General features: G+C 35.6%; 1 protein-coding gene across 1 annotated transcript in view; it reads right to left on the reverse strand.

Moving 5' to 3' along the window:
- The window catches only part of LOC150092609 (inactive phospholipase C-like protein 1), a 571,653-nt gene extending 547,153 nt beyond the window's left edge, over positions 1-24,500 (reverse strand). The window contains exon 1 of the mRNA XM_090414457.1: positions 23,738-24,500. Within this exon, the coding sequence (XP_090270583.1) occupies positions 23,738-24,041 (304 nt within the window). The 5' untranslated portion in view covers positions 24,042-24,500. The remainder of the gene's footprint in view (positions 1-23,737) is intronic.
- Positions 24,501-24,747: the final 247 nt, after the last annotated feature.

Genomic DNA, 24,747 nt, shown 5'->3' on the forward strand with positions numbered 1-24,747 from the left:
CCACAGTCTAGTGTCCTTTGACACTGCAAAGGTGCCAAATGAGAGGACCTCTGCGACTTCTATTCCCATGGTCTGACTACTACTTCAGTTCTTCTAATCCAAACACTTGCTCAGACCGAATAACAGACATCATCCTCACCGGAATGAAGGCTTTCATCCCTTATTCCACTTCAAATTCTCAGCCACCATCCAAGCCTTGGTTCTCAAAAAAGTATGGCAATACTGTAAAAGAAAAAACTTCTACTTACCACAGCTCAAGACAAAAACTCCAGCTGCCCACTGTACAGCTCGCAACCATTGTAAGAGAATCATCATCAATTCCAAGTCAGACTTTCAAAGAGCCAAATGCTGCAAACTCACCTCCGGTCCAAATGGCAGTCGCTCCTTTGGCCCCTTGCCGAGGCCACTGGATGCAACTTCTGTCCGCCTGAGTTTCCACCACTCTCACAACCCGATGGTACTTAGCTACCTGACCTAAGAACAAGGCCAACTTACTAGCAACACTCTTATTCTCTTCAAATTCCTGCATTGATGACTTGGACAAAGTTCCTTCCACGCTACCAAGAACACTTCCATCATCTCACCCATAGTCTTCCAACAAAATGAAATCCCAAGAATCCTCAATCACCTGAACACAAACAAGGCATCTGGTCCTGATGGTATTCCAACTGTTATGTTAAAAAATTGTGACCAGAGCTAACACCTATCCTGTATTGCCTCTTCAATCTATCATATTCAACTGGCATCTAGCCTACAACATGGAAGCAGGTTCACATCCAGCCATCCCAAAGAAAAGTGATAAAAGTCAACCAATGAACTACCATCCAATTGCTCTCAATTCTGAGAGCAACTGGACTCTCTCGAGTCCAATTGCCCTTGAACCACCTAGAGTCATACCAACTAATCAGTGACCAGCAGTATGGATTCCACTACTCACAATCTACAGCTGATCATCTTCTGGACTCAAGCCATGGATAAATTTGGAGAAACTCACATGGTTGCCCTTGACATTTCAAAGGCATTTGATCAGGTTTGGCACAGGGACCTACTTAAACTGCCATCATATGCCACAACTCTACAAATACTCTCCTCAGGTTTCCCCACCAACACATGAGTAAATCAAGGTTCTGTTCTTTTACCACTCTCTTCCTCTTGTATATAAATGACATGCTATCTTAGACTTCCAATCCTATCCATAGCTTTGCCGATGACAATACACTCCATTCTTAAATTTCATTTGACAAACCTTGTAGTGATCAAGTATTAGATTCTTCAAGATCGACCATAATGAATGACCTGAACTCAGATCTCCTAGCTATATCTCAGTAGGACAAGGATCTTGTAAACGTCAATGCCACCAAAACACTCCTGTCTGATCTCTTGCAAGAAAGAGTTCACACTCCTCCCCTTTACCTTCAGTAATACTGAAATATCCAAACACTATCAGATTTCTCTACTTGGAATGAGCTGCACTTCTGATCTTTCCCAGCACAACCACATTTCAACTAGAGCTACCGCAGTCACTAAAACAGGTGTACCTTTTTGCATAAGACACTATTTCACAGCTGCTAACTCTATATAAAGCCCAAATCCAACCAGCCATGGAATACTGCACTCATATTTGGGGTGGATCACTTAAATCTTCTCTAAGAATGCTCAATTCTATCCAGAAAAGGGCAATCATCTGGCTAATTAATGATCCCTCTCACATACCCACTTCAATCCTTCTCTCACAGATGTTCAGTTTCTGCTTTGTGTCTCTTCTATGGACAGTGGACAGTATTTCATGGACAGTGCTCTGCTGAATTCGTCACTATTATTTCTCAACTCTCCTCCAAAATCATTAAAACAAGAGTCCCTGCTAACCAACACTCTTCAGTCTGTCTTGAAACTCATCAAATCAACTTCATGTCTCCTCCTTCATCCCATCTACTTCTGTCCTTTGGAACAGTCTCCATCACTCTGCCTTCCCAAAAGATTTACAACCCTCAGCTATTTAAGCAAAATGTGAATGGATTCATCCTTTCTTCTATTCCTTTTGCTCGCTCACACACACACACACACACACACACACACACACACACACACACACACACACACACACACACACACACACACAGCACTCATGTGCTATAGGTCTTGCAGCCATTTGTGTGTGGATCATATTAAAAAAAACCTCTCCTGGCATAAAAACATTACAACTGTTATTTCGTCATTCTTTAATTTATTCTTTTTATTGTTGTGTTCTTCTACTTATATCACTTATCTTATTCACAGTTAAATCTATTCACACAATTTGGCCGATTCTTAGAAAGATTAAGTATATTAAATAAATTGACAAAGGGTAGACTTCTGAATAGAGTCCGATCCTCAGCAATGACGGTCTGGAGTTACCTCCTATTCAGGTACTGGCAATATTTATTTGATCAAGCTGCGCCAGCCAGATCCCTAGGCCAGAAATTCCTCTTAACCAAGGAGTAACCCTCAGAAAATATACTAAGTAAATCAATCTATTAGTTATTCCTTATCTCAATCTTATCTATCTCTCTTAAAATACTTTAGTTTGCAGTCGTGGTCTTTGTCATATAATTCACTCCCACTCAGGTTCAAATGTTAGCAAGCGGTGCATTGGATTCAAATCAAGGCACAAAACAGGTTAAGATAATCAAGATACATTTATTAGATTCCAAAGATTACACATTTACAATAAAAAACACTCAATAGGAATAGAGTTATCCCAAGTTATAAGATTAGACATAACTGTAATTCACATATCACATCACATCTAAGAATAGGCTCATTTCACTACACAAAATTCTAGCTAGCATCCATTAAATATCTTTACTATCTTACACATTCTTAAAACATTCACATCAATAATTCTATAGATCATTACTTATAGCAAATTAACTACTACTCATTCAGACAAATATTAAGGAAACAGCTTATAGATTCTAGACACTAGTATCCAAATCTCACTATAGTCCTTCCTACAAGTTTAGAGTTTTATAATCTAACATCTCGTTTCTTCCATAACACAATATTCCGTTCTTTCTTAACAAAGGAATTATAAAAGGGTTTTATATTACCACATTCTTGTAACTTATTCCGTTTATCCTTTCGTTATAATTTCCCTCCAAATGTTCGATCTCATCCTTGGCGATTAACTCACGGGCTAGGTTTGGCCTTCATTGTTCTGTTCATTCATCGCCTTCTCGACTGGAAACAGCATGGATTGAATCGATCCACGTGGACATATGTGGCAGCCAATTTCTTCAGGCTTACTTGGAAGAATACCTAATATTTCTTCGTCTATTCTTTCTGCCCAACATCGCGAACCGACAGCAGAGAATAGCTGCCCACTATCGACTAGATCGCGAACTGGAATTCTTCCCGACTCCACCAGAAACTCTCCAGCAACTCCAGATGAAAAAACCTAAAAAGCCCTGAATGGGGGGACAAACTCATTTTATACCTCTTATCTCTAGCACCCTCTTTCACCCAAAACTTTCTGACACTTTCTTTTTTGCACCCGACTCCTATTTTCATTCCTATCTTCCTGGAATACTTCGTACGCATGCCGCGTCTTCCCAGAAAACGCTGTGCACATGCCGTTCGCATGTAAGCAATTTGCTGTTGGCTATACAATTTATCCAAAGTTGTTGTTAATGGACTTTGATCCTTCGTTATTATGCTCTAACACATATCTTATAAACTTCTTACATTATAATCTTTTTACAAATAAATGACATCTTTCACCTTTAATTAATATTAAAAAATTTGTATTAGTATAATTCTTTAAACAAAATTGGTATCTTCACTTATTTACAAGCATTTTCGTTATTGTTTTAGCTAAATTTGTTGGATCTTGAAACAAAAATAATTTTCCAAGGAAATCCTTTCATTCAAGATCCAACACAACCATTGCCTCCTCAGCTTCTAAAAACTAGAATTTCTCTTTCACTCAAGACATTACTTCACCTCTCAACAGCTGTCTGTCAACCTTATAAAAATCAAAAATCCATCCAACTATTGAGAACTGTTCTCACATTTGGGGTGAGGTCCCTAAGAGCTCCCTCAAAATTCTTGACTCAATACAGAGGAGGCAATTAGATTGATTAATTAATAACTCATCTCTTACTAACTCACTCCTCCCACTTTCACATAGGCATATGGTTTCTGCAATATGTGTATTCTATAAATATTTCCATAGCAAATGTCAACATGAAATAGCATTGATTCCCCCACTCTGCACTAAGTCTGCCAGAATGTGTAGCTGTCGCCCAGCATCCCTTCACAGTGCACCTGGAAAACCCACAAGGTAATACATGGTGCTAATGTACTGTAGGTTAATCAACTAACCTCTTGTGTATGGGCTAAACATAAAGAAATGGCTTTCACTGAAATATCCATGTTCCTTTTCTGTTTATACTTATCTTGAAATACTTGAAAGTAATCAACATAACCAAAACTGACTTTGAAAAGGGTAAAAGCAGTTAACTTCCAATGCATACAAATCTTAAGGGTAGACAATATTTATTCCCCAGTATGAGACAACCACCCTGTTTAGTAAATAACTGAAGTCACTTGAAAAAGAGTCTGGTTTGGTTTCCAAAGCTTGTTTCCCATATTCTCTAAGCACATTTATATTAATAATGTATAACAGCACTTTTGTAGGCAGGATTTTCATTTTATATATATAAATATAAAAAGGCAGTTAGGTATTCTGGTCCCTTGACTACTGATTGTAAAATTTGTCTAAGCTTGCTTTCCATTCCATTAGCTTTTTTCTTGTATGCTACTGTAGCCTTTCATGGCACAAAATTGGCTTAGTAGTCTTTGCACCAGTACACCCAAAACTTACCTATCTCTTTTGCATCTTGATGGTCTTATTGCACCACCAAAGAAGAGATAAAGTCAATCTTCTGGCTTCTTATTCTGTTTCTAGGGTCTGCAGTGATGATCTTAGTAAATGTACCCTACTTCCAAAAACTCAACATTTAATGTCCTCTTTGAATGTCTACCAGAAAAAGATTAAAACAATCTTGTCCAAATCAAGTACCAAAAAGTCTCTTGGTTGTAATCACAAAAAGTAATTGTGCTGATGGTCTGTGGTCTAGAAATGATCAGCCTTTAGCTGCCCTATTCTACTGGATAGTATAAACCTGAAGCCTGGATATTAGCTCATATTTAACCAATTCCTAAGAAGAAGACAAATCATTACATCAAATTACTATTCTCTTGTTCTCTTAAAGTTCTCTCCAATGCTAACCAACAGGACTGATAGATAGGATGGTTGCTTCCAATACCTAAAGGCCTATTAAGCAAGCAAATATCACAAGCAATCAGGGCCTTCAGAAAATTACATGTTCACTGCCTATACTGCAATGTTACCCAATGTGGTATATCACAGTTGATGATGATCACCCCCCAAAAAAAAATATTTAATTTGAAAATATTAAACTGAGAGTGAAAGGTTAAATTATCATAGGAGATTAACAGTTTGGGTGGAAACCACTTATGACTTTTTCAGCTCATAATGAGCATAAAAATTCCTGGAGCTCATTAAACTCATTACTAGCTTTTTCTATTTGTACATTACAAGTGGTGATGAATGTATCTTTTTTCTCAACTTTTGTAAATAATGCTAGAATACTGGAAACCTCTATTCTTTCACCTGCTCTTTTCCTTCTATATATCAATGACTCTCTATAGGTGACTGTAAATCTAAACCACGATTCTACTGATGGGACACCGTACTCATTTCTCATCTGACAAAAGTCGCACAATATAAATTAACAAACCCAAAATATGTTACTCTAACTGTTTATCCATGTGTTTTGATAACCATATTACCAATGCTAGCAAACCTATCCTGTTTATTCCCTTCTGACAGCACTCAAATCTCTGGATAAAAGAGAATTTCTCTTCTAAGGACAACTCTAACGTCCTACTTTCTTGGCATAAACTATTACCAGTACTGGATTTACCTTCCTGGCATCTAAAAAAGTAGGTTTTTCTTTTTTGCTTTGGGCAATGCTTGCCTTCTGGGCTATTAACTATATATCAAAAATCTTAACCAGTGAATGCTATTCTTAGATTTGGGGGTGCAGCCATCAAGAGCTACATAAAAATTATCACCTCAAAATAGAAGAAAGAAAGAAAAAATCAAAGCAATTAGACTGATTACCAATTCATTTCCTAACCAATTCACTTCTCCCTTTGCATAAATGTTTGGATTCTCCTAATTCACTTTCTACAAATATTTCCATGGTCACTGTCCTTAAAACTTATGGAAATATGTAGTTATTCACGAATCCTTTGTGGCTCAAATCAAAACTCAGGAGGGTGTTCCAAAAGATATGCCTTTTGGAAGAGCCTCCCCTCCTATTTCCCAAAAAATATAATACGCATATCATATCAAATGTTCAATTTTCATTTTAGAAATTATGGACTTTACAACCGTGCTATAAATAACTCTTAATTTCCTGACATTTCGATCTTCATATTAAGATCACCATCTGGAGTATAAATATAAATATACAAGGACAAGCTGCGTTACATTACACACAGTAAGCTAAAGAAACAATGATTTGATCACTGGTTATTCTACTGGCATGACCTCTAGTGGAAAAAAAAAAAAAAAAATTACAAATTAATTAATTATTTAGAAACTACATCAAAGCTAAATTCTATTTAAGATAACATTAAAAAAAAACATTCTTTCTTATAGTCTTCTTCCAGTAACAACGCTGTCCGATTTTTAACATTACAATTGTTATTTTAGATTTAGGATTCTGGATTATCTACAGTCCTGTTCATAGTTAACTCTTAGAGAGAAAGGTTCTGTGGGTAGAATATGTGCCTTCCATATGCTTGGGATTTTTAGACCATCATTATTGTTCAGATTGGGGTGGTTGATAAGAATCTCACAGGCTTCCTTAAATTTGCGTTCATACCATGTTTTGGTGTGATGTAAACAATTGGTGCTTTTCCAGTCAATTCTACTAAAGTGTTCAGGGCATGATCAGAAGGGCCAGCTTCACCATAGTTATTATATTTAATGTGTCGTTTATGTTCCTTCTGTCTGATAGGAATTGTGCATCCTGTTTTCTCTATATATGGTATATTACAGGTGCAATAAATACGGTATACTCCAGGGTGGGTCAGCAGAGGGAGTGGGTCTTTGGATGAGTTGAGTAAGCTTTTTAATTTTTCAGGAGGTTTAAAGGTGGATTTGAGGTTGTATTTTTGTAGTATTCTGTTTATTTTATCTGGTGTCCCTTTAATGTAAGGAATGGTTATAGTTTTATTGTAGTCTGGTTTATCTTTTTTTTTTTTTTTTATTGAGGTCTTGTAGAGAATTTTGTTAATAGTGTTTTGGATGTAATCATTTTTTAGAAAAGTATTGCTGATAACTTTAAATTCATCTGTCAGAGCTTGTTCATTGGAGGATCTTCAAAACCCTGTTCTTTAGAGTATTAATGACACCTAGTTCTTGTGTTGGATGGTGGTAGGAGTTTATGTGTATATATTGTCCAGCATGTGTCGGCTTCCAGAACACAGTGATGGAAAGACTGCCAGAAGGAAGACATGTGGCAAGTGTATAAAGAAATGGAAGTGTGTTCCGTTTTTCGATCTCAATTGTGAACTGTATGCATTTGTGTTGTTTGTTTAGGTGGCTAAGTGAAGTGTCTAGCAGCCATTGGACCAGATCGCAAAAACATCGTCAACGTATCTAAGCCAAACTTTGGGTTTTAAAGGAGAGGAATCTAGATCATGTTGCTCAAAATGTTCTATATAAAAGTTAGCAATAGGGCAGGATAATGGCTGTGCCTTCTTTTTGTAGGTAGAAAGCATTTTACCAAACAAAATAACCAGAACGTAATACATGCGCAAAGAGTGGCGTAATATCTGGAGGGAATTTGTTCTGAAAAGAAGTATTGTGTCATTGATTGATTGTGTCTGTAATTACACCTGTAATATATAGGGGAAACAGGACACAATTCCTATCAGACAAAAGGAACATAAACGACACATTAAATATAATAACTATGGTGAAGCTGGCCTTTCTGATCATGCCCTGAACACTTTACATAGAATTGACTGGAAAAGCACCAGTTGTTTACATCACACCAAAACATGGTATAAATGTAAATTTAAGGAAGCCTGAGAGATTCTTATCAACCACCCCAATCTGAACAATAATGATGGTCTAAAAATCCCACTCATATGGAAGGCACATATTCTACCCATGGAACCTTTCTCTCTAAGAGTTAACTATAAACAGGACTGTAGATAATCCAGAATCCTAAATCTAAAATAACAATTGTAGTGTTAAAAATAGGACATCATTGTTACTGAAAGAAGACTATCTATAAGAAAGAATGTTTTTTTTCCATGTTATCTTAAAGAGAATTCAGCTTTGATGTAGTTCCTAAATAATTAATTTGTAATTTTTTTCCCACTAGAGGTCATGCCAGTAGAATAACCATGATCAAATCATTGTTTCTTTAGCTTAATGTGTGTAATGTAACTTAGCTTGTCCTTGTATATTTGTATATACTCCTAGATGATATTCTTAATATGAAGATCGAAACGTCAGGTAATTAAAAGTTATTTATAGCATGGTTGTAAAGTCCATAATTTCTAAAATCAATGCTGATCACCGTGCAACACTAAAAGAAAGGATCCAATGTTCAAGTATTTTACTTTCACCTCAAATCTCAGTGGCCTTAGGGTTAGCGTATCTGCTCTCCAGCTAAAAGGCTGCGAGTTCAAATCCAGCCGTGGGCATGGATGTCTGCGATTGTCTGTGAAAATACTAGTTGTGGTGGTGAACAGTAGATGGCATTGGTGTAGATGATGTGGTATGCAGTAGTTGGTGGATTGAGTTGTGGAGACAGAGTTGTAGAGTAGGTGCCCTCCCTCGATGAGTCTTTGGACTCCTTGGAGGTGTCAAATAATAGTAATAATAAAATCTTATAACACAAGGAAGTTTATTCTATTCTCTAAGGCTACAATCACATCTGGACACTAGCAAAAATTTTGACTACTGTATTTGATGAGTTAAGCAAACTGAGTACAGCTCAAAACATATGAAAATTGAAGTAATATAAATTTGCTGAATTTTTGTTAAGACATCAGTTGATATATACAAGAAAATAAATAAATGCACAAGAAAATAGACACGTTGCTTAAAAATAACCTGTTTTTTTTTGTGTTCAAAATATCATAGTTATCTTCAGTATAATTTGGAGTAACTAGCATTTATGACAGAGGAATTCATAATGCAGATATAATATCACGAGGTAGAAAAAGCAGCATAGTTTAATTATATTTATTTATTGTATAGCATGTACACATGGTTAAAAGACAATAAGATAAAATACACATGAATATAGATAAGATACACATATATGATAATATAAATAAAAAGTAAAACATCTACATTCAAGCAGATACAAACACGAAATTTATGACAAGCATCAGACAGAAGATTAATCATATTTTAACATTTAGGTTTTTAAACCAACTGATCGCCTCTGGGGATAGGTCAAAGATATCCTTAAAGTCACGTGGATATGCTGTCATCTCACATTCCTGTACTATATGGCAAATGGTTTGGGTCTCGGCTCCACAGGGACAGTGGCGATTTGATATCTTACCCTACTTAGAAAGCAAGTCTCCGCATACACCATGGTCTGTACGAATCCTGTTAGCTGTCATCCATATATTCCTTGGCAGGTCAAATCCAGATGGTTTTTGGAAGATATTTATGTAATTACGAACTTCAGGTGATACTGCTTGGGACCATAGTACATCCCACCTACTCACCATACTGTCATTCTAGCTAAGAAGAAGATTATGGGCATATTTTATGGCAGGTCTTCTGGATTTTAGTCTATTAGATAAAGCATCTGGAATAAATTCATGCATTGGGAGGTTTTGGTTATTTAAAACTATTATAAATTTAGTTTAATTATAACTACCTTATGTCATGTATGCTTATGCTATTATTGCATTTTTGATATCATACTAAATGATGACTATGATACTTTGAACAAAAACTATAAATGAAAAAGGATATTTATGTAAATAATCTGTTTATAATAATAACAATCTGTAAATTGCCTATTTATTATGCTTGAGTATAATATCCTAAGTACTATAAGAATATTATTATTATTATTATCCATGGAGTCAAAAGACTCATCGTGTCCCCCTTAAGAAACACTAAGTCTATCATACCACTCCTTAAACTCATTGACCGTTCTCGCTCTCACCACTCCATCAGGCAATGCATTACACGGTTCAACCACCCTCCACACAAAGAAACCACTCCTCACCCTCTTGCTCACAGTTTCCTTTCGTAACTTCCAGGGATGGCCTCTTGTCATCACTCCTTCCCACTGTTCAACCAAGCGGGAGAACTCCCCAGTGTCAACCCTGTAACCATCTCTCAACAGTTTAAAAGTCTCAATCATATCACCTCTCCTTCTATCCACCAAACTCTGCAGTCCACATTCCCTCAGCCGATTCTCATAACTATCCTTGTACAGTCCTGAAACCATCTTTGTCATTCGTCTTTGTATCCTTTCCACAGTTAATTCATCCCCTTCAAATCCTGGGGACCAAATCTGAGAACAATAGTCTAAGTGTGGTCTGATCAGAGACTTATACAATGGAATGATAACCCTTTTATCTCTGCAGGTCAGTGTCCTCCTCATAATTGCAGCAATCCTCGTGTGTTACCTTCACCACCTTTGCAATATGTCCCCTAAATTTCAGGTTTCTATCAATCATCAACCCCAGATCTCTTGTCTCCCCTACTTCCTCCAGTATAACTCCTCCCATAGAGAATGCAGCATCCCATCGATGTTTCCCAAACCTCAAGACCTTACATTTTGCTGCATTGAACTGACATCCCCATTCATTTGCCCATCTATCTAGCTTATTCAAATCCTCTTGCAGGGCTACCACATCTGCACTATTACTAATAATCCTTCCCAGCTTCGCATCATCCGCAAACAACTGAATATCCCCTTGCAATCCACTGGCAATGTCACTGATATAAAGGTTAAACAATATAGGTTCTAGTACTGAGCCCTGTGGGACCCCACTTGTAACCCTCTGCCTCCTTGAAACTGCTCCACCATACACAACTCTCTGATACCTATCAGACAGCCAATCCTGAATCCAGTTGACCAATCTGACATCCAGACCCATGTGCTGCAACTTAAATATCAGCTTATCATGTGGCACCCTGTCAAATGCCTTCACTAAGTCTAAGAAAATTGCAGTATATGCCTTTCCCTCATCTAATGATCATAAGCATTATAGAAATATCACTGGTTTTTCTATCAAAACAGGTGTTTTTGAATCCCTCTGCTTGGGACCAACTGTTAAACTGTGAATGAAATTGTTTTGTATATTTTTGTTTTTTTTCATTCACATTTAACATATATACCATATACCAAGCAAGACTTGTGTAAATATTATTTAATGTAAACAACTTGTTTATAATTTAATATTCATATAACTACCTTTAACCTTATCTAATATTTAATTATTTAATCAAAGATATATGTATTAATAATGAAAAGACTGTATTAAATATTAATAAGCTATTTTAATTATTATTATGTTAATATTATAAGAACTTGTATTCGATAATTTAACTGCGCATTAATTGAAATATAAATATTCTTTATTTATTCCTATTTGTAGAAGTTTAGCGTTATGCAATACCTCAATTTTATTATATTTTGTTTGGTTGTCATGGAAACATATGTAAGTGAGCGAGCACGTTTTTGGAACAGAACGTGGGGAGAAAGCTGAAAGTTTACTAAAAAGGAATTAGTTAAAGAGATCACGAGAAGAATTTAGGCGGGAAAAACGGAGATATAAGCAAAGAACGCTGAAAATAAAAATAATAAGAAAACAGAGAGAGAGAGGATTGGCATTAGGTTGGAATCGGAGCATTCGAGAATCACAGTGCGATAATAGAGAGTCGGCAAGTCACTCAAGCAGCTAATTAAAGTCTACTAGTTGAGAGGCGGTTAGCTAATAAGTTGTAAAATAACAATTGTAGCTACGGAAGACAGCTGAATGACTACTAAATAGACTAGCGATACTTGAGTTGAGATTTAAATTCAGGGCCGACCTGTCAAGGACACACAGAATCTTGAAATAAAGCACAGAGTTACTAGAGTAGTAGAGGCTGTAAAGTTGAAGTTTACCATTAGCTGTGTTTAGATTTATAGTGCCTAAAGAATTATTTGAATGCAGGAGGAATGAACAACTGTGCATATAAAACCTCAAGTTAAGAATTATTGTGTGTTGCCTTATTTCATGAGTGATCAGTAGTACTTTATGCAACAACGTTTGTTTATGTGTATTGTGACCGATGATTAATTCAATTATTGCTTAGAAGAATTTATTACTTATTCACCTACTTATTTACGTATAAGTAGGTGAAGAAAAAAGATTATCGGTAAGATTATTCCAACCATTAATATTCCTATACAGAGAAGTGTGAGAGTTTCATCCTAGAATTTCCTTATATTTAACAGTAACTATTGGTGAGAATTAACTGAAGTGTAAAATTAAAAGTGTTTTCTTGTAAAGTGGTATTACTGCGATTTTATTGTATTTGGAACTTAAAGAACTGTGAGAAGACTGTATTAGAGATAACAAATTTACCATTGTCTGAGTTTGTATGACAGTATGATCAGAAAGGCTGAAGTGTTTATAATAACTTAATTAGTGATTTGATCTTAAGTGTAAAATTTGTGATTTTAAAATTAAATGTTTGTTTTTGTTTATCTAAAGTTGTATTTTGCCTGAATCTCTTTTACTGCATCATTCATAAATTATTCGAACCAAAGTGGGTGAATTAAGTAAGTTAAATATACTCGGCCAGTATATATAATAACAACATATAAAGGAAGGGTAGTTGAGAGTTGGTTTATCTTCAATTCTTGAACTGATTCAGATATAAAGTGGCACAGTCTTTAAATATAAATTTTCTTTATATTTGAATTAGAAATCAACTCACAACTTATCAATTAGTTAAGAACATCGTAATAGTAGTCATGTCGGATCCAAGGTATAGATTAAGAAGAACTAGGATCCAACAAAATGGTGCAGTCGGCAGGATTTGAATTCACTAAAAAAGATTGTAATATTAAGTATTAAATTTTGTAATAGTAAGGAGAATTTAAAGATAAATTAAGTGCATCAAGTGAATTGGTTGTAAACTAGAATCAGGCAAACTGAGAAATTATTTTAGGATTCTTTTTTTTTAAAGTTATTGTTAATAGATTAATATGGCAGTTTCATCAAGTTCTAAAATGGAAGATAGTGAATTTTTTCGTACAGTAAACCCACAACAAGTTTTTCCTCGGTTTTCAGGTGAAGAATCAGATGATGTACTGTCCTTTTTTACTTATGTTGAAAAACTTAGAGAAATAGAAAATTGGATGGATTTCAACTGTTAATTTTACTCAGAAGTAAATTAATAGGCAAGGCTAGAACATATTTTAATTCATCCCCTATTCTTAAGGAAACATTAAAATACAAGAAATTTAAGGACGAACTAATCTCTAGATTTTACCATACTAAGTGCAACCTTCGAACCCTTATAGAGCTCCACGAATGCATACAAGATGACAAAGAAGATGTGACTAATTATTTTAACAGATTGGTGAACATTGCTAAATCTATGAAGGTGTCCCCTACAGAAAAACCTCACTTAGATTGGATTGTGTTTCAACAATTTCAACTGGGATTGCATAAAAATTTAAGAGAGGTCACTTACAAAAAAAAAAGGCTGTCAGTTTAGAAGCATGTTATAGTCTGGCCAAAGAAAGAGAGAAAATATTGGAGGAAATTCAACAAATATACTCCATGAGACAATCATTTATGCAGGACTGTAATGATCAACTTACACCTTTACCAATTCTTGAATACTTTCCAAACTGTAAAAAAAGGAAAGAGATTAAGAATGAGGAAGTCAATGTAGATAACTCTACCACCTTGAGTAACAAACCAGGTTCACTAGACTACGATTCCCATAGAATGCAAAGTGTGACAATGGCCAAAGAGAATGGTGAGTTACCTTTAACTCTTGTGCAAGGTCTGATTGGAAGAATTCCATGCAATATTCTTTTAGATACTGGAGCCCATATATCAGTTATTTCTAACTCCATGGTGAATAAGCTTGTTGATGATTTTTCTGATAACATCACCCTAATTCAGAAACCAGTAAAAATCACGGGAATTGCTAAAATTGAACTGATTGCCACAAGAAAAATAAATGCTGAAATTTCCATACCTTGTTTTCCAGTAGAGTTCTCACATGAACTCATTATCCTTCCAGAAGTTGCTGACACGAATGACCAGATCATACTAGGACTTGATTTCCTAGAGAAAAATAAATTCCTGTGTGACTTTGCCTCTGAAACCATTTCCTTGTGTGGCGTGAGTTATCAATCAATATACAATGAAGACAATAAAAAGGAACTATGTAACAAGATGGAGATTGAAACCTTAAACCTTGAAGACGGATTAAGTGATAAAAAAAAGAAAATTGTTGCACGAAGCTATTAATTTAGCAGAATCAAAAACCGATAGAGTAGAAATAAGGAAATTCATTCTATCAATTTTCCAAAAATATCCCCAAACATTCACTGAAGATATTAGCTCATTGACCTGTACAAACAAAGTAAAGTAGAGCATTCCATTGAAATCACTTCAGAAATGCCTATCTACACTAAGCAGTACAAAACCCCCCTTAAATATCTAGATAGACTTCAGATCCTTCTGAATGATTATGAAAGAGCTGGGATCATAGAAAAGTCTAATTCCAGATGGAATAGCCCTTTATTGTTGGTAGAAAAACCTGATGGAAGTCTGAGATTTATATTAGATCTGCGTGAGATTAATAAGGTCACTAAGCCCATTGATTTTCCTCTATGTAACATAGAAGAGCTCCTGACTAGTCTAGAGGGAGCAAAATACTTTTCAAAATTGGACCTGAACTCTGGCTATTTCCAGATACCTCTTAGAAAGGAGGACAGACAGTTTTTTGCCTTTACCACTCGATGGCAAAAATACCAACTCTGTCGGCTTCCTCAAGGGGCCAGAAATTCAGCTATGAGTTTTCAGTGTCTGATGAACACTGTACTCTCAGACATGTTAGGAAAGGGAGTCATATGTTTCCAAGATGAGCTATTAATTTACACCCCAGACTTAACATCACATGAAGAAATTTTAGATAATGTATTAAATAGACTAAATTTGTCACATCTATCGTTGAAGTGCTCAAAATGTAAATTCTTCATGAAGAAAATTGAATACCTAGGACATGTTGTCAGTGAGGCTGGAATAATCCCCACTCAAGAAAACATCTCTGCCATTCTAAGAGCGAAAATACCCACCTCTGTGAGACAAGTACGAAGGTACTTAGGAATGGTAAACTTCTATAGAAAATTTATTCCAAATTGTTCTCAAATAATGGAGCCCATAATTAAATTAACTAAAAAGGGGGAAAAGTTCATTTGGGGAAAGGAACAGGAATCTGCGCATAAATCCTTAAATTTAGCATTAACTAGATCTCCTGTGCTCACTCATCCCACTCTTGGAGAACCCTTCTATCTTGCAGCAGATGCCTCGAATGACACCATTGCAGCTGTAATAGAACAAAAGAATAAAGAAGAAATTAGACCCATTGCATTCCTAAGTAGAAAACTATCTGCATCAGAAAAAAATTACTCAGTTATTGAAAAAGAAGCACTAGCTATTGTGCATGCCTTAAGGAAATTCAGATACATGTTACTGGGACAAGAAATTTTTTTAAGATCGGACCATAAACCCCTAACTTTTTTATCCACAATGAAGGATAAAAACCAAAGGATTATTTGATGGGCCTTAGAATTACAAGAGTTCCAAATACAGATATGTTATATTCCTGGAAAACTTAATGTAGTTGCCGACTACTTATTCAGGGCCTTAGATGATAAAGTAGATGAAAGTACCAGTGCAAAAGGAAAGATAATGAACTTGATAGCCAAGGCAAATGAGGGAGAAGAAAACACAAGAAAACCCCCCACACCTTCAGAATTGGAGCAAATTCTCCATTATAGATGCACAAAAATTAGATCCAACATGGGGAGGAATATATCGACGAATCAAAAATTGGGAGAGAATCTTGGAGGAACACTCCTTTTTTGCAGTCTATTCCTAGTCACCCTTTTCAAGCTATAGCCATGGACATTATAGGTCCACTCCCTACTACCTCTAAAGGAAACAAGTATATACTTGTTGTAATAGATATGTTCTCTAGGTTTCCAGAAGCCACAGCTATGAAGAATCAAACTGCACAAACAGTGGCTGACAAGTTTCATATCTTGAAATGATCATTTAAGATGATCATTTCAAGATATGAAACCCCCAAACACTCCTCACTGATCAAGGTTCAAACTTTACAGCTGAAGTTATGCTTCAATTATGTAAATTATTGAAGATAAAAAAGCTTTTCATTACTCCCTATCACCCGCAAGGAAATGGAATGTGTGAAAGGATGAATCGTACCCTGAAACAAACCCTATCCAAACTTGCAGATAATCACTTATATAATTGGGATAATTTCCTTCCACACACCCTTTCTGCCTGTAGAACAGCCCTGCATGCTGCTATAAAAGAAGCCCCTGCTGTAGTTTTATATGGTTTTGAACCACTGTTTCCCAGTGATTTCAAGGACTCGCATGCAAACTCAGGATTCCCAGACATTGATGAGTACCTTAACAATATAATCTCTGAAAACAAAGTTGCATATGACCTAGCAGCAGAAGCCAGTCAAAACAGCTCACAAAAGGCTAGAGCCTATGCAAATAAACTAAGAAACTACAAGGAATTAAAACCTGGAAACTTAGTACTTTTACGACAAGAGCATAGTAACAAGAAAACAGGAAAGTTTGGAAAATGTGCAATAGGACCTTATGAAATTGTTGAAAAGACCTGTCAACTTTCGAATAAGAGAATCTACAGGATTGAAAAGAACTCTAATTGTCCACTCAGACCGATTGAAATTGTTCAAGAAGGGACCTGACAAATTAGTCTGCCTAGGAGATTCTCTAGAGGCAATATGGGGAAAAGAAAGGAATTACCATAGAAAAAGTAATTACAGAAGGAACACAAATATTACAAAACAACCAAAACACAGTAGTATTAATGCAGAACATGAATTGAATTCGGACAGTCCCATACTACAGACATAGAAGACAAGCTGAATTTGATAATGAAGGTAACAAGAAATTTAATGAGAAAGAGAATGAGAATAAATGCACAAGTCATAATAAGGAAACAAGTTTTATTCAAACTAGGTACTACTTAAGAAATCGAAAAAGAAATATGTAGACTAATTCCTCCATAAAAGAGCTTAGTGTGAAAAATTTTTCTTAAAGGAAAAATTTTTCATTAGTTTTCTATCAAAACAGGTGTTTTTGAATCCTCTGCTTGGGACCAACTTTGATAGTTTCTTGAATTTATAAGGATTCTCTCTTATATAGACTGGTCTGCAATTGTGGTCAAAGTATTAGAGAAATTGGTTAGAAATTGAATACATGACCTGGTTGATGGACATGAGATTATTTATATGGTCAGAAGGGTATATAAAGGGCAGGTCTTGTTTTAGCAACCTGCTTACATTTTTATGATAAGGTGATGAGTGCAATGAATAAGGGAGATTAATATATGGTGATTTTTCTTGGGACTTCTAAAAGTCATTCGATAGATTACCACATAACTATACAAATAAATAACGGAAAAACTCACGTAGAAATATTATTTAATAGTATAATTTTCGCCTGTGTGTCACAGGCATCTTCAGTACAATTAGGCACAAAAATTAAACACTAACTGACAATTCCAAAAAACGCCACCTAAGTAGCTGGTGTAAGATAACTAAAAAGGTCAATAACTTTCCTAAAAAAAAAAAAAAAAAAAAAAAAAAAAAAAAAAAAAAAAATTTAATACAATAAAAAGTTAGGAAAGATTAGCTGATTTGTAAAGTACTATCTCCCATAAAGGGGATAGACGTAAGCCGTCGGATCTGTTTAAGTTAGGAGAATGAAGTAGAGTTTCATATGCTTCTTTATAAAGGCGTTCCATGAGAAACTGACTTTTGTGAAGAACTCTTGTCTTTCTCCAATGAACTCTGTGTCTAGTGAAGATGGCATGTTCTGCAAGTCCAGACTTTTCAGCTTTAAAGTATTCAATATAAGATTGGTGTTCTTCTAGCCGAATGGAGGCAGATCTTCCCGTTTGTCCGAAATAACATAATCCACAAGAGCACGGAATCTGGTAGACACCTGGATGATTAAGATGTGGAAGCTTGTCCTTTGGAGAAGCGAGAAAGGTGGAGATTTTTCTAAACGGTCGAAAGGCAACAAAAATATTCAGTGGTTTTAAAATTTTTGCTATACGTTCACTGATGCCTTGTACATAAGGGATGGTAATGCACGTTATTTCCTCTGTGTTTGAAGAGGGAGACATATTAAATCTACTCAAAGTTCTTTTAATGAAGCAATTCTTATAGCCATTAGATAGAAAGGAAGAAGTTATATCGTATTTCTTTCTGTAAAAGATCGTCTGTAGAACAAAAGGAGTGGGCCCGATGAACCAGTGTTTTAATAGTTCCTGCCTTTTGACTGGGATGGTGATGAGATTCCGCATGGATATAGTGGCCTGTATGAGTCTTCTTTCTATAAACTGAGAAATGTAGGTTACCATCTGGTTGGCGAAGAATTAGAAGATCTAAAAAGGCTAACTGCTTATTTGATTCTACTTCTAGGGTAAACTTGATCCTAGGATAAGTTAAACGCATTTCATCCTAGGATCAAGTTTACCCTAGAAGTAGAATCAAATAAGCAGTTAGCCTTTTTAGATCTTCTAATTCTTCGCCAACCAGATGGTAACCTACATTTCTCAGTTTATAGAAAGAAGACTCATACAGGCCACTATATCCATGCGGAATCTCATCACCATCCCAGTCAAAAGGCAGGAACTATTAAAACACTGGTTCATCGGGCCCACTCCTTTTGTTCTACAGACGATCTTTTACAGAAAGAAATACGATATATAACTTCTTCCTTTCTATCTAATGGCTATAAGAATTGCTTCATTAAAAGAACTTTGAGTAGATTTAATGTCTCCCTCTTCAAACACAGAGGAAATAACGCGCATTACCATCCCTTATATACAAGGCATCAGTGAACGTATAGCAAAAATTTTAAAACCACTGAATATTTTTGTTGCCTTTCGACCGTTTAGAAAAATCTCCACCTTTCTTGCTTCTCCAAAGGACAAGCTTCCACATCTTAATCATCCAGGTGTCTACCAGATTCCGTGCTCTTGTGGATTATGTTATTTCGGACAAACGGGAAGATCTGCCTCCATTCGGCTAGAAGAACACCAATCTTATATTGAATACTTTAAAGCTGAAAAGTCTGGACTTGCAGAACATGCCATCTTCACTAGACACAGAGTTCATTGGAGAAAGACAAGAGTTCTTCACAAAAGTCAGTTTCTCATGGAACGCCTTTATAAAGAAGCATGTGAAACTCTACTTCATTCTCCTAACTTAAACAGATCCGACGGCTTACGTCTATCCCCTTTATGGGAGATAGTACTTTACAAATCAGCTAATCTTTCCTAACTTTTTATTGTATTAAATTTTTTTTTTTTTTTTTTTTTTTTTTTTTAAGGAAAGTTATTGACCTTTTTAGTTATCTTACACCAGCTACTTAGGTGGCGTTTTTTGGAATTGTCAGTTAGTGTTTAATTTTTGTGCCTAATTGTACTGAAGATGCCTGTGACACACAGGCGAAAATTATACTATTAAATAATATTTCTACGTGAGTTTTCCGTTATTTATTTGTATAGTTATGTCTACTCACGGTTTACCTCTTTTAAAACTTAGATTACCACATTACAGATTGGTGCATAAGCTGCAGAAGATGGGATTGGATAATAGACTGATTAGATGGACTGAAGATTGACTTTCTGAAAAAAGTTGTGTATGATGGACTAGTGTCTCAAAAAAGGAAGGTGACCACTGATGTGCCTCAGAGTTCTGTTCTTGAGCTCCTGCTGTTTAACTTATTTGTTAACGATATTTCATGTTGACTGACTGACTGGGGATCTTCAAATGTTTGCTGATGATACAAAGTTAGGTAGAATTATCAGGATTATTGCTGATGTTAATTCTCTACAGGAAGATCTGAACTGACTTTTAGCTTGGACAGATTGAGTGCTTTTGTAGTTTTAATATTAATAAATACAAGTTGTTACACTTTGGGGTGCAGTGATATAAGGCTACGTATTGTACCGGCAGAGCTGTACTTAGGAAGTGGATGAGATTTGGGATCATGGTGGGTGGTGGTAGAGAGAACTAAAGTTCCAAGGGCACATTACAAGTGTTGAAAAACTGTCCATCTTATTTCTTCTATAATAAAAAGTACATTGATATGTATGGATAAGGAGATAGTGGTGACTCTATATAAAAAGGCACTGGTCCGAGAACACATGGGCTGTTCAGTTGAAATTTGGTTCCCTAAGATGAATGACCAAAGTGTATCAGGTCTCTAGTGTTGGTCATGCAGAATGGTTGTGGAAAGGTTGATTACAGAGTTTGGTAGATTAGAGGAAAAGTGATATGATAGAGACCTTCAAGTTGGTTAAGGGATTCTACCAGATAAATACAGAAGGAATTATAAGAGATGGTAAGAATGAGAAGCCACACCCAGGAAGTTGTATAAAGATGTGGTGAAGGATGCGAGGAGTAATTTTTTTACATGGAAAGCTGTTGGCGAGTGGAACGCATTGTCGGAGTGCATTGTAAATGTAGGGAGTGCAAATAATTTCAAAGTTCATCATAATAGACACACTGCTAGTTGAGTGGGCTTCCTGATGTGTCTACTGATTCCACAGAGGTTACTGTAGTAATAATAATATCTCAACAACAACAATAATAATATTTAGCAAGAGTACAATGACAACATATATAACAGTGTAGGTGATTAACATGGAACAGTGACTAAATTTACACACCTACTGCATATACTGAAAGTTACTCAAATGTGGTTTATCACAGTTGATGATTACCCCAAAAAAAATATTTAATTTGAAAATATTAAGTTGGGATTGAAATTGATTGTTAGTGTCTCTTGTATATCATACAAGAGACACCAACAGTTTAGGTGGGACCATCTTACAAGTTTTTTTTTTTTTTGCTCATAATTAGCCTCTAAGGCTCAATCACAAGAATTTACTACATCTGCCCCTTATAAGAAAAGTTCTATATATAGAACTTTCCAACTAAAGCATGTTAGATCCCAGAGAGAGGTGGCAGGATTATTTTTTTTATTCGGGGTAACAATAAATTTTCTTTCTGGAAGCATGCTAAAGGGTTCTGTAAATACACACATACATCCATAAATGATGAATTGTTTATGGCAGATAATGTTTAAATAAATGGCATTTACTTAGGAGTTTACAGAATTTGCATTAAATGCCTGCAGAGAGGGGAACTCACTCTATTTGAGGATGAACGAAATTAAATAAAGAAAATGCACAACTATCTAAAGCAATACCAGAATCTTATCAAATCAGAAGAGGAAGGGAATGATTTGCAAAATTATATGTATAGAAAACAGGTATAAAAGCCTACTCTGAACAAGCTTTTGAATATTTTCTTAAACCTATAATGCTTGTTATTACATTTACAAGAAAATAAAGTAATGATTGTGGAACACAAAATGGTAAGAGTTTATCAAACTAACACTGTAGATCATGCAGTAGAAAGGACAACAGAAACAGAACATGTGTCTAACGTTGGAAAATGCGCAAAGAACAAGTAATGAACTAAATCAACAGCAAACAAGTGATAAATGGTGCCAATGTAAGTAGTGAACATGGAACATTATATTCTCTGAATGAATTTAATATGTCACTGTTAATGCTGTAAATGACCCAATATAGCTTGCTGGTAGCTACTGTGATTTACCCATAGGGAAGAAAACTAAATATTAAACTGGAAATGAAAGGCTTATGTGTGATATGAGAGAAAAAGCAATTTTAAATAAGAAATCTGTTTTGTTTGGGGCTTTTTTTTTTTTTTTTGTTGTTGTTTTGCTCAAGGAGGATCAGTAATGATGATAAGTATTATATGTATTCCAACCAAATTCCTACAGCAATAAGAAAATAATAGTTATAATAATAAAAGGAACAGAAATGTTTGGCAAGGCTCTTCTATTCATGAACTACTAAGTATTCTACTTCGTCAGGGATGGTTTGGATAAGAATCCAAACTTGGTGCCATTATAACTAGACCAGGTGTCACAAAGCAAGAAATATGAAAGACATAAGTTTTCAAGCATTTATTTCTATAAATTAAACTTCTCTGTAGGAAAAATGCAATTTTTTTTTTCTTACAGGTAAAAAATTTTAAATTTAATTTCAGTAAACTTTGCTTTATCATCAACGAAGTATAAAGTTTTTCTTGCTTGGTTACAAGGTGAATTATACTAAACAAGAAATTACATTTTTCTTTAAATCCTTTACCTTAAGCATGAACAATGTTTGCACATTCAACTAGGCTACTTTTATAAACAGGCAGATGATTTCACATCGATATGTATTACTGATGCAATGATTTGGCTCTCAGCATCACCATGGATCTAGATCCATGTGATGTGACCTTCATCACTGTAGTCCTGTGGGCACTGGCCTGTGGTTTAGATCCTACTGATGCAACCCTGAACAATATTTATCAGAGCGTGCTTGCTCAACAAGTAAAATGTCTCCTGTTGGCTAAAGCTTGACTTGATGGTATGTTTTTACCTGCTGCTATACAATGCCATGGTTTGGCATACTGTCATCAGGCAAAGCCACTGCTGAGCATTCTGAAGAATGTACAGTAATCTTTTAGATCACTCAGAGTTTTTGGACACCCTCCATACTTTTATATAACAATCTAAACCAGTATAGGCAGTAAACTTTCCCATAATGCACAGCACATGCATGTACAAAAGGAAATATGCTATGCTCTATATGATAATAATGCAGTGTGATGCGAGGGTATTAACCCACATACAAGGAACTTAGTCATGATGAAAACTTCATGTACAAGTTGTCTAATGCTTGAATAAAGATTTAAACAATATCATAACTTCTTGTCTAGTATAATGCATTAGCTAAGTGTTTGATAAGGGTATCATGATCAAATTATTATGCAATCAGTAAAAGAGGGAGAAGAACAAACCTACTTAAATTTCATGTTAAAAATATGCTCGTGTTCAGCGAAGGAGTCATAACTATGATTTTTAACTTTTTTTTTTTTAATGTCTCTCTACTCTTGAAACCTCTCCTATCCTTAATGTTTTGAGCCTCCATCTTGTGGAATTTTGTATGGTGGTTTAGTGAATGGGAGATACTCTCTGATACTACAATAAACACCTAATTTTTTATTAATTATTTTTATAAAAATTCGATCACTCTTGCTTGTTACAGTTCTTGAAAACGCAGCTTGAATGCTGGATAGTGCTTGCCATGATGTTTAGGGCCTCTCACGATGTGTCTAGGAACTCTATGGCACCCATAATAATGATAATAAACAAAAAACCGCAACAAAAATCATGCACTGCTGTGATAATGAATATCCTTCTTAACTTACCGTTTGAAATTTTGCGCTCCGCTGGGAGACTAGAGCCACTGTGGAATGATACCGATTTCGGCCTTTGGAGAACCCCACAACGGTGTTTGCTATCACTGCTCTTCGTAGCCGGAGAACCCATCTGATTCTCTAATTGTGATCCATCTCCTTCAGGCAAACTAACTTCTTCACTGTCATTGCTACACATATTTCTAGATGTTGAATCCGGTACTGAGGCTGCTTTCGAACAATGTTGATGTTCTTTAGAATTCTGAATAAGTGGCGGAGACGTTTCCAATCCAAGTTTACTATCTTTTGACGACATGACAGAAGAAAGAGAATAAATACAGAGACTCACTAATTAAGCAGTTCAAGTTTGGCGATAATTCCAATAATCGTGGGGGAAAAGTTCATAATCACCGACATCATAAAAGCCATATCTAGTATATTTAACGAGATTTTTAAAAACAATAAAAAATGTAGTGTAAAATTCATAGGTTTTTATACCTAACTGAATCATGACAACCATAACTTCTAAACAATTCGGCGAGACCTACGGTAAGCCGGGATGCTCGAAGCCGGCACGAGCATCATTTAAATAGCTGTTGTATGTTAGTGGAGCCCATGATATCCTCTTATAAAAGATATCCAAAATATCTATCCCTGGGTTATAATAAATCCGAACATTGTAATTTGCGTTGTTCACCACAGATTAAAACTAAAAATTCTGTAAACATATCCATGCCTCTTAAAACACCAACGATGAACTCAGAACCAAGGTAGATATAGGTCACAACCATCGACTATTTCAAGCACAGGAATAACCGCTAGAAGGCGCGTGCAGTTGCTAGAGTAGGAGGAGCTAACGAATATACCAAAGAAAAGTCAAAAAGGTATTTAACCATGTATCACTCTCACATTTTCCCTTAATTCAATTTATCAATTGAATATTCACTCTGCTTAGAGTCAATGCTGCTGGGGGGGGGAATAACTGCTTAGCCTTTCACATTACTTTTCATGTTGCAAAATAC

Source organism: Typopeltis vanoorti, chromosome 25, assembly GCF_054136105.1.
Source record: "Typopeltis vanoorti isolate ZY-2024b chromosome 25, IOZ_Tvanoo_1.0, whole genome shotgun sequence".
Taxonomy (NCBI): domain Eukaryota; kingdom Metazoa; phylum Arthropoda; class Arachnida; order Uropygi; family Thelyphonidae; genus Typopeltis; species Typopeltis vanoorti.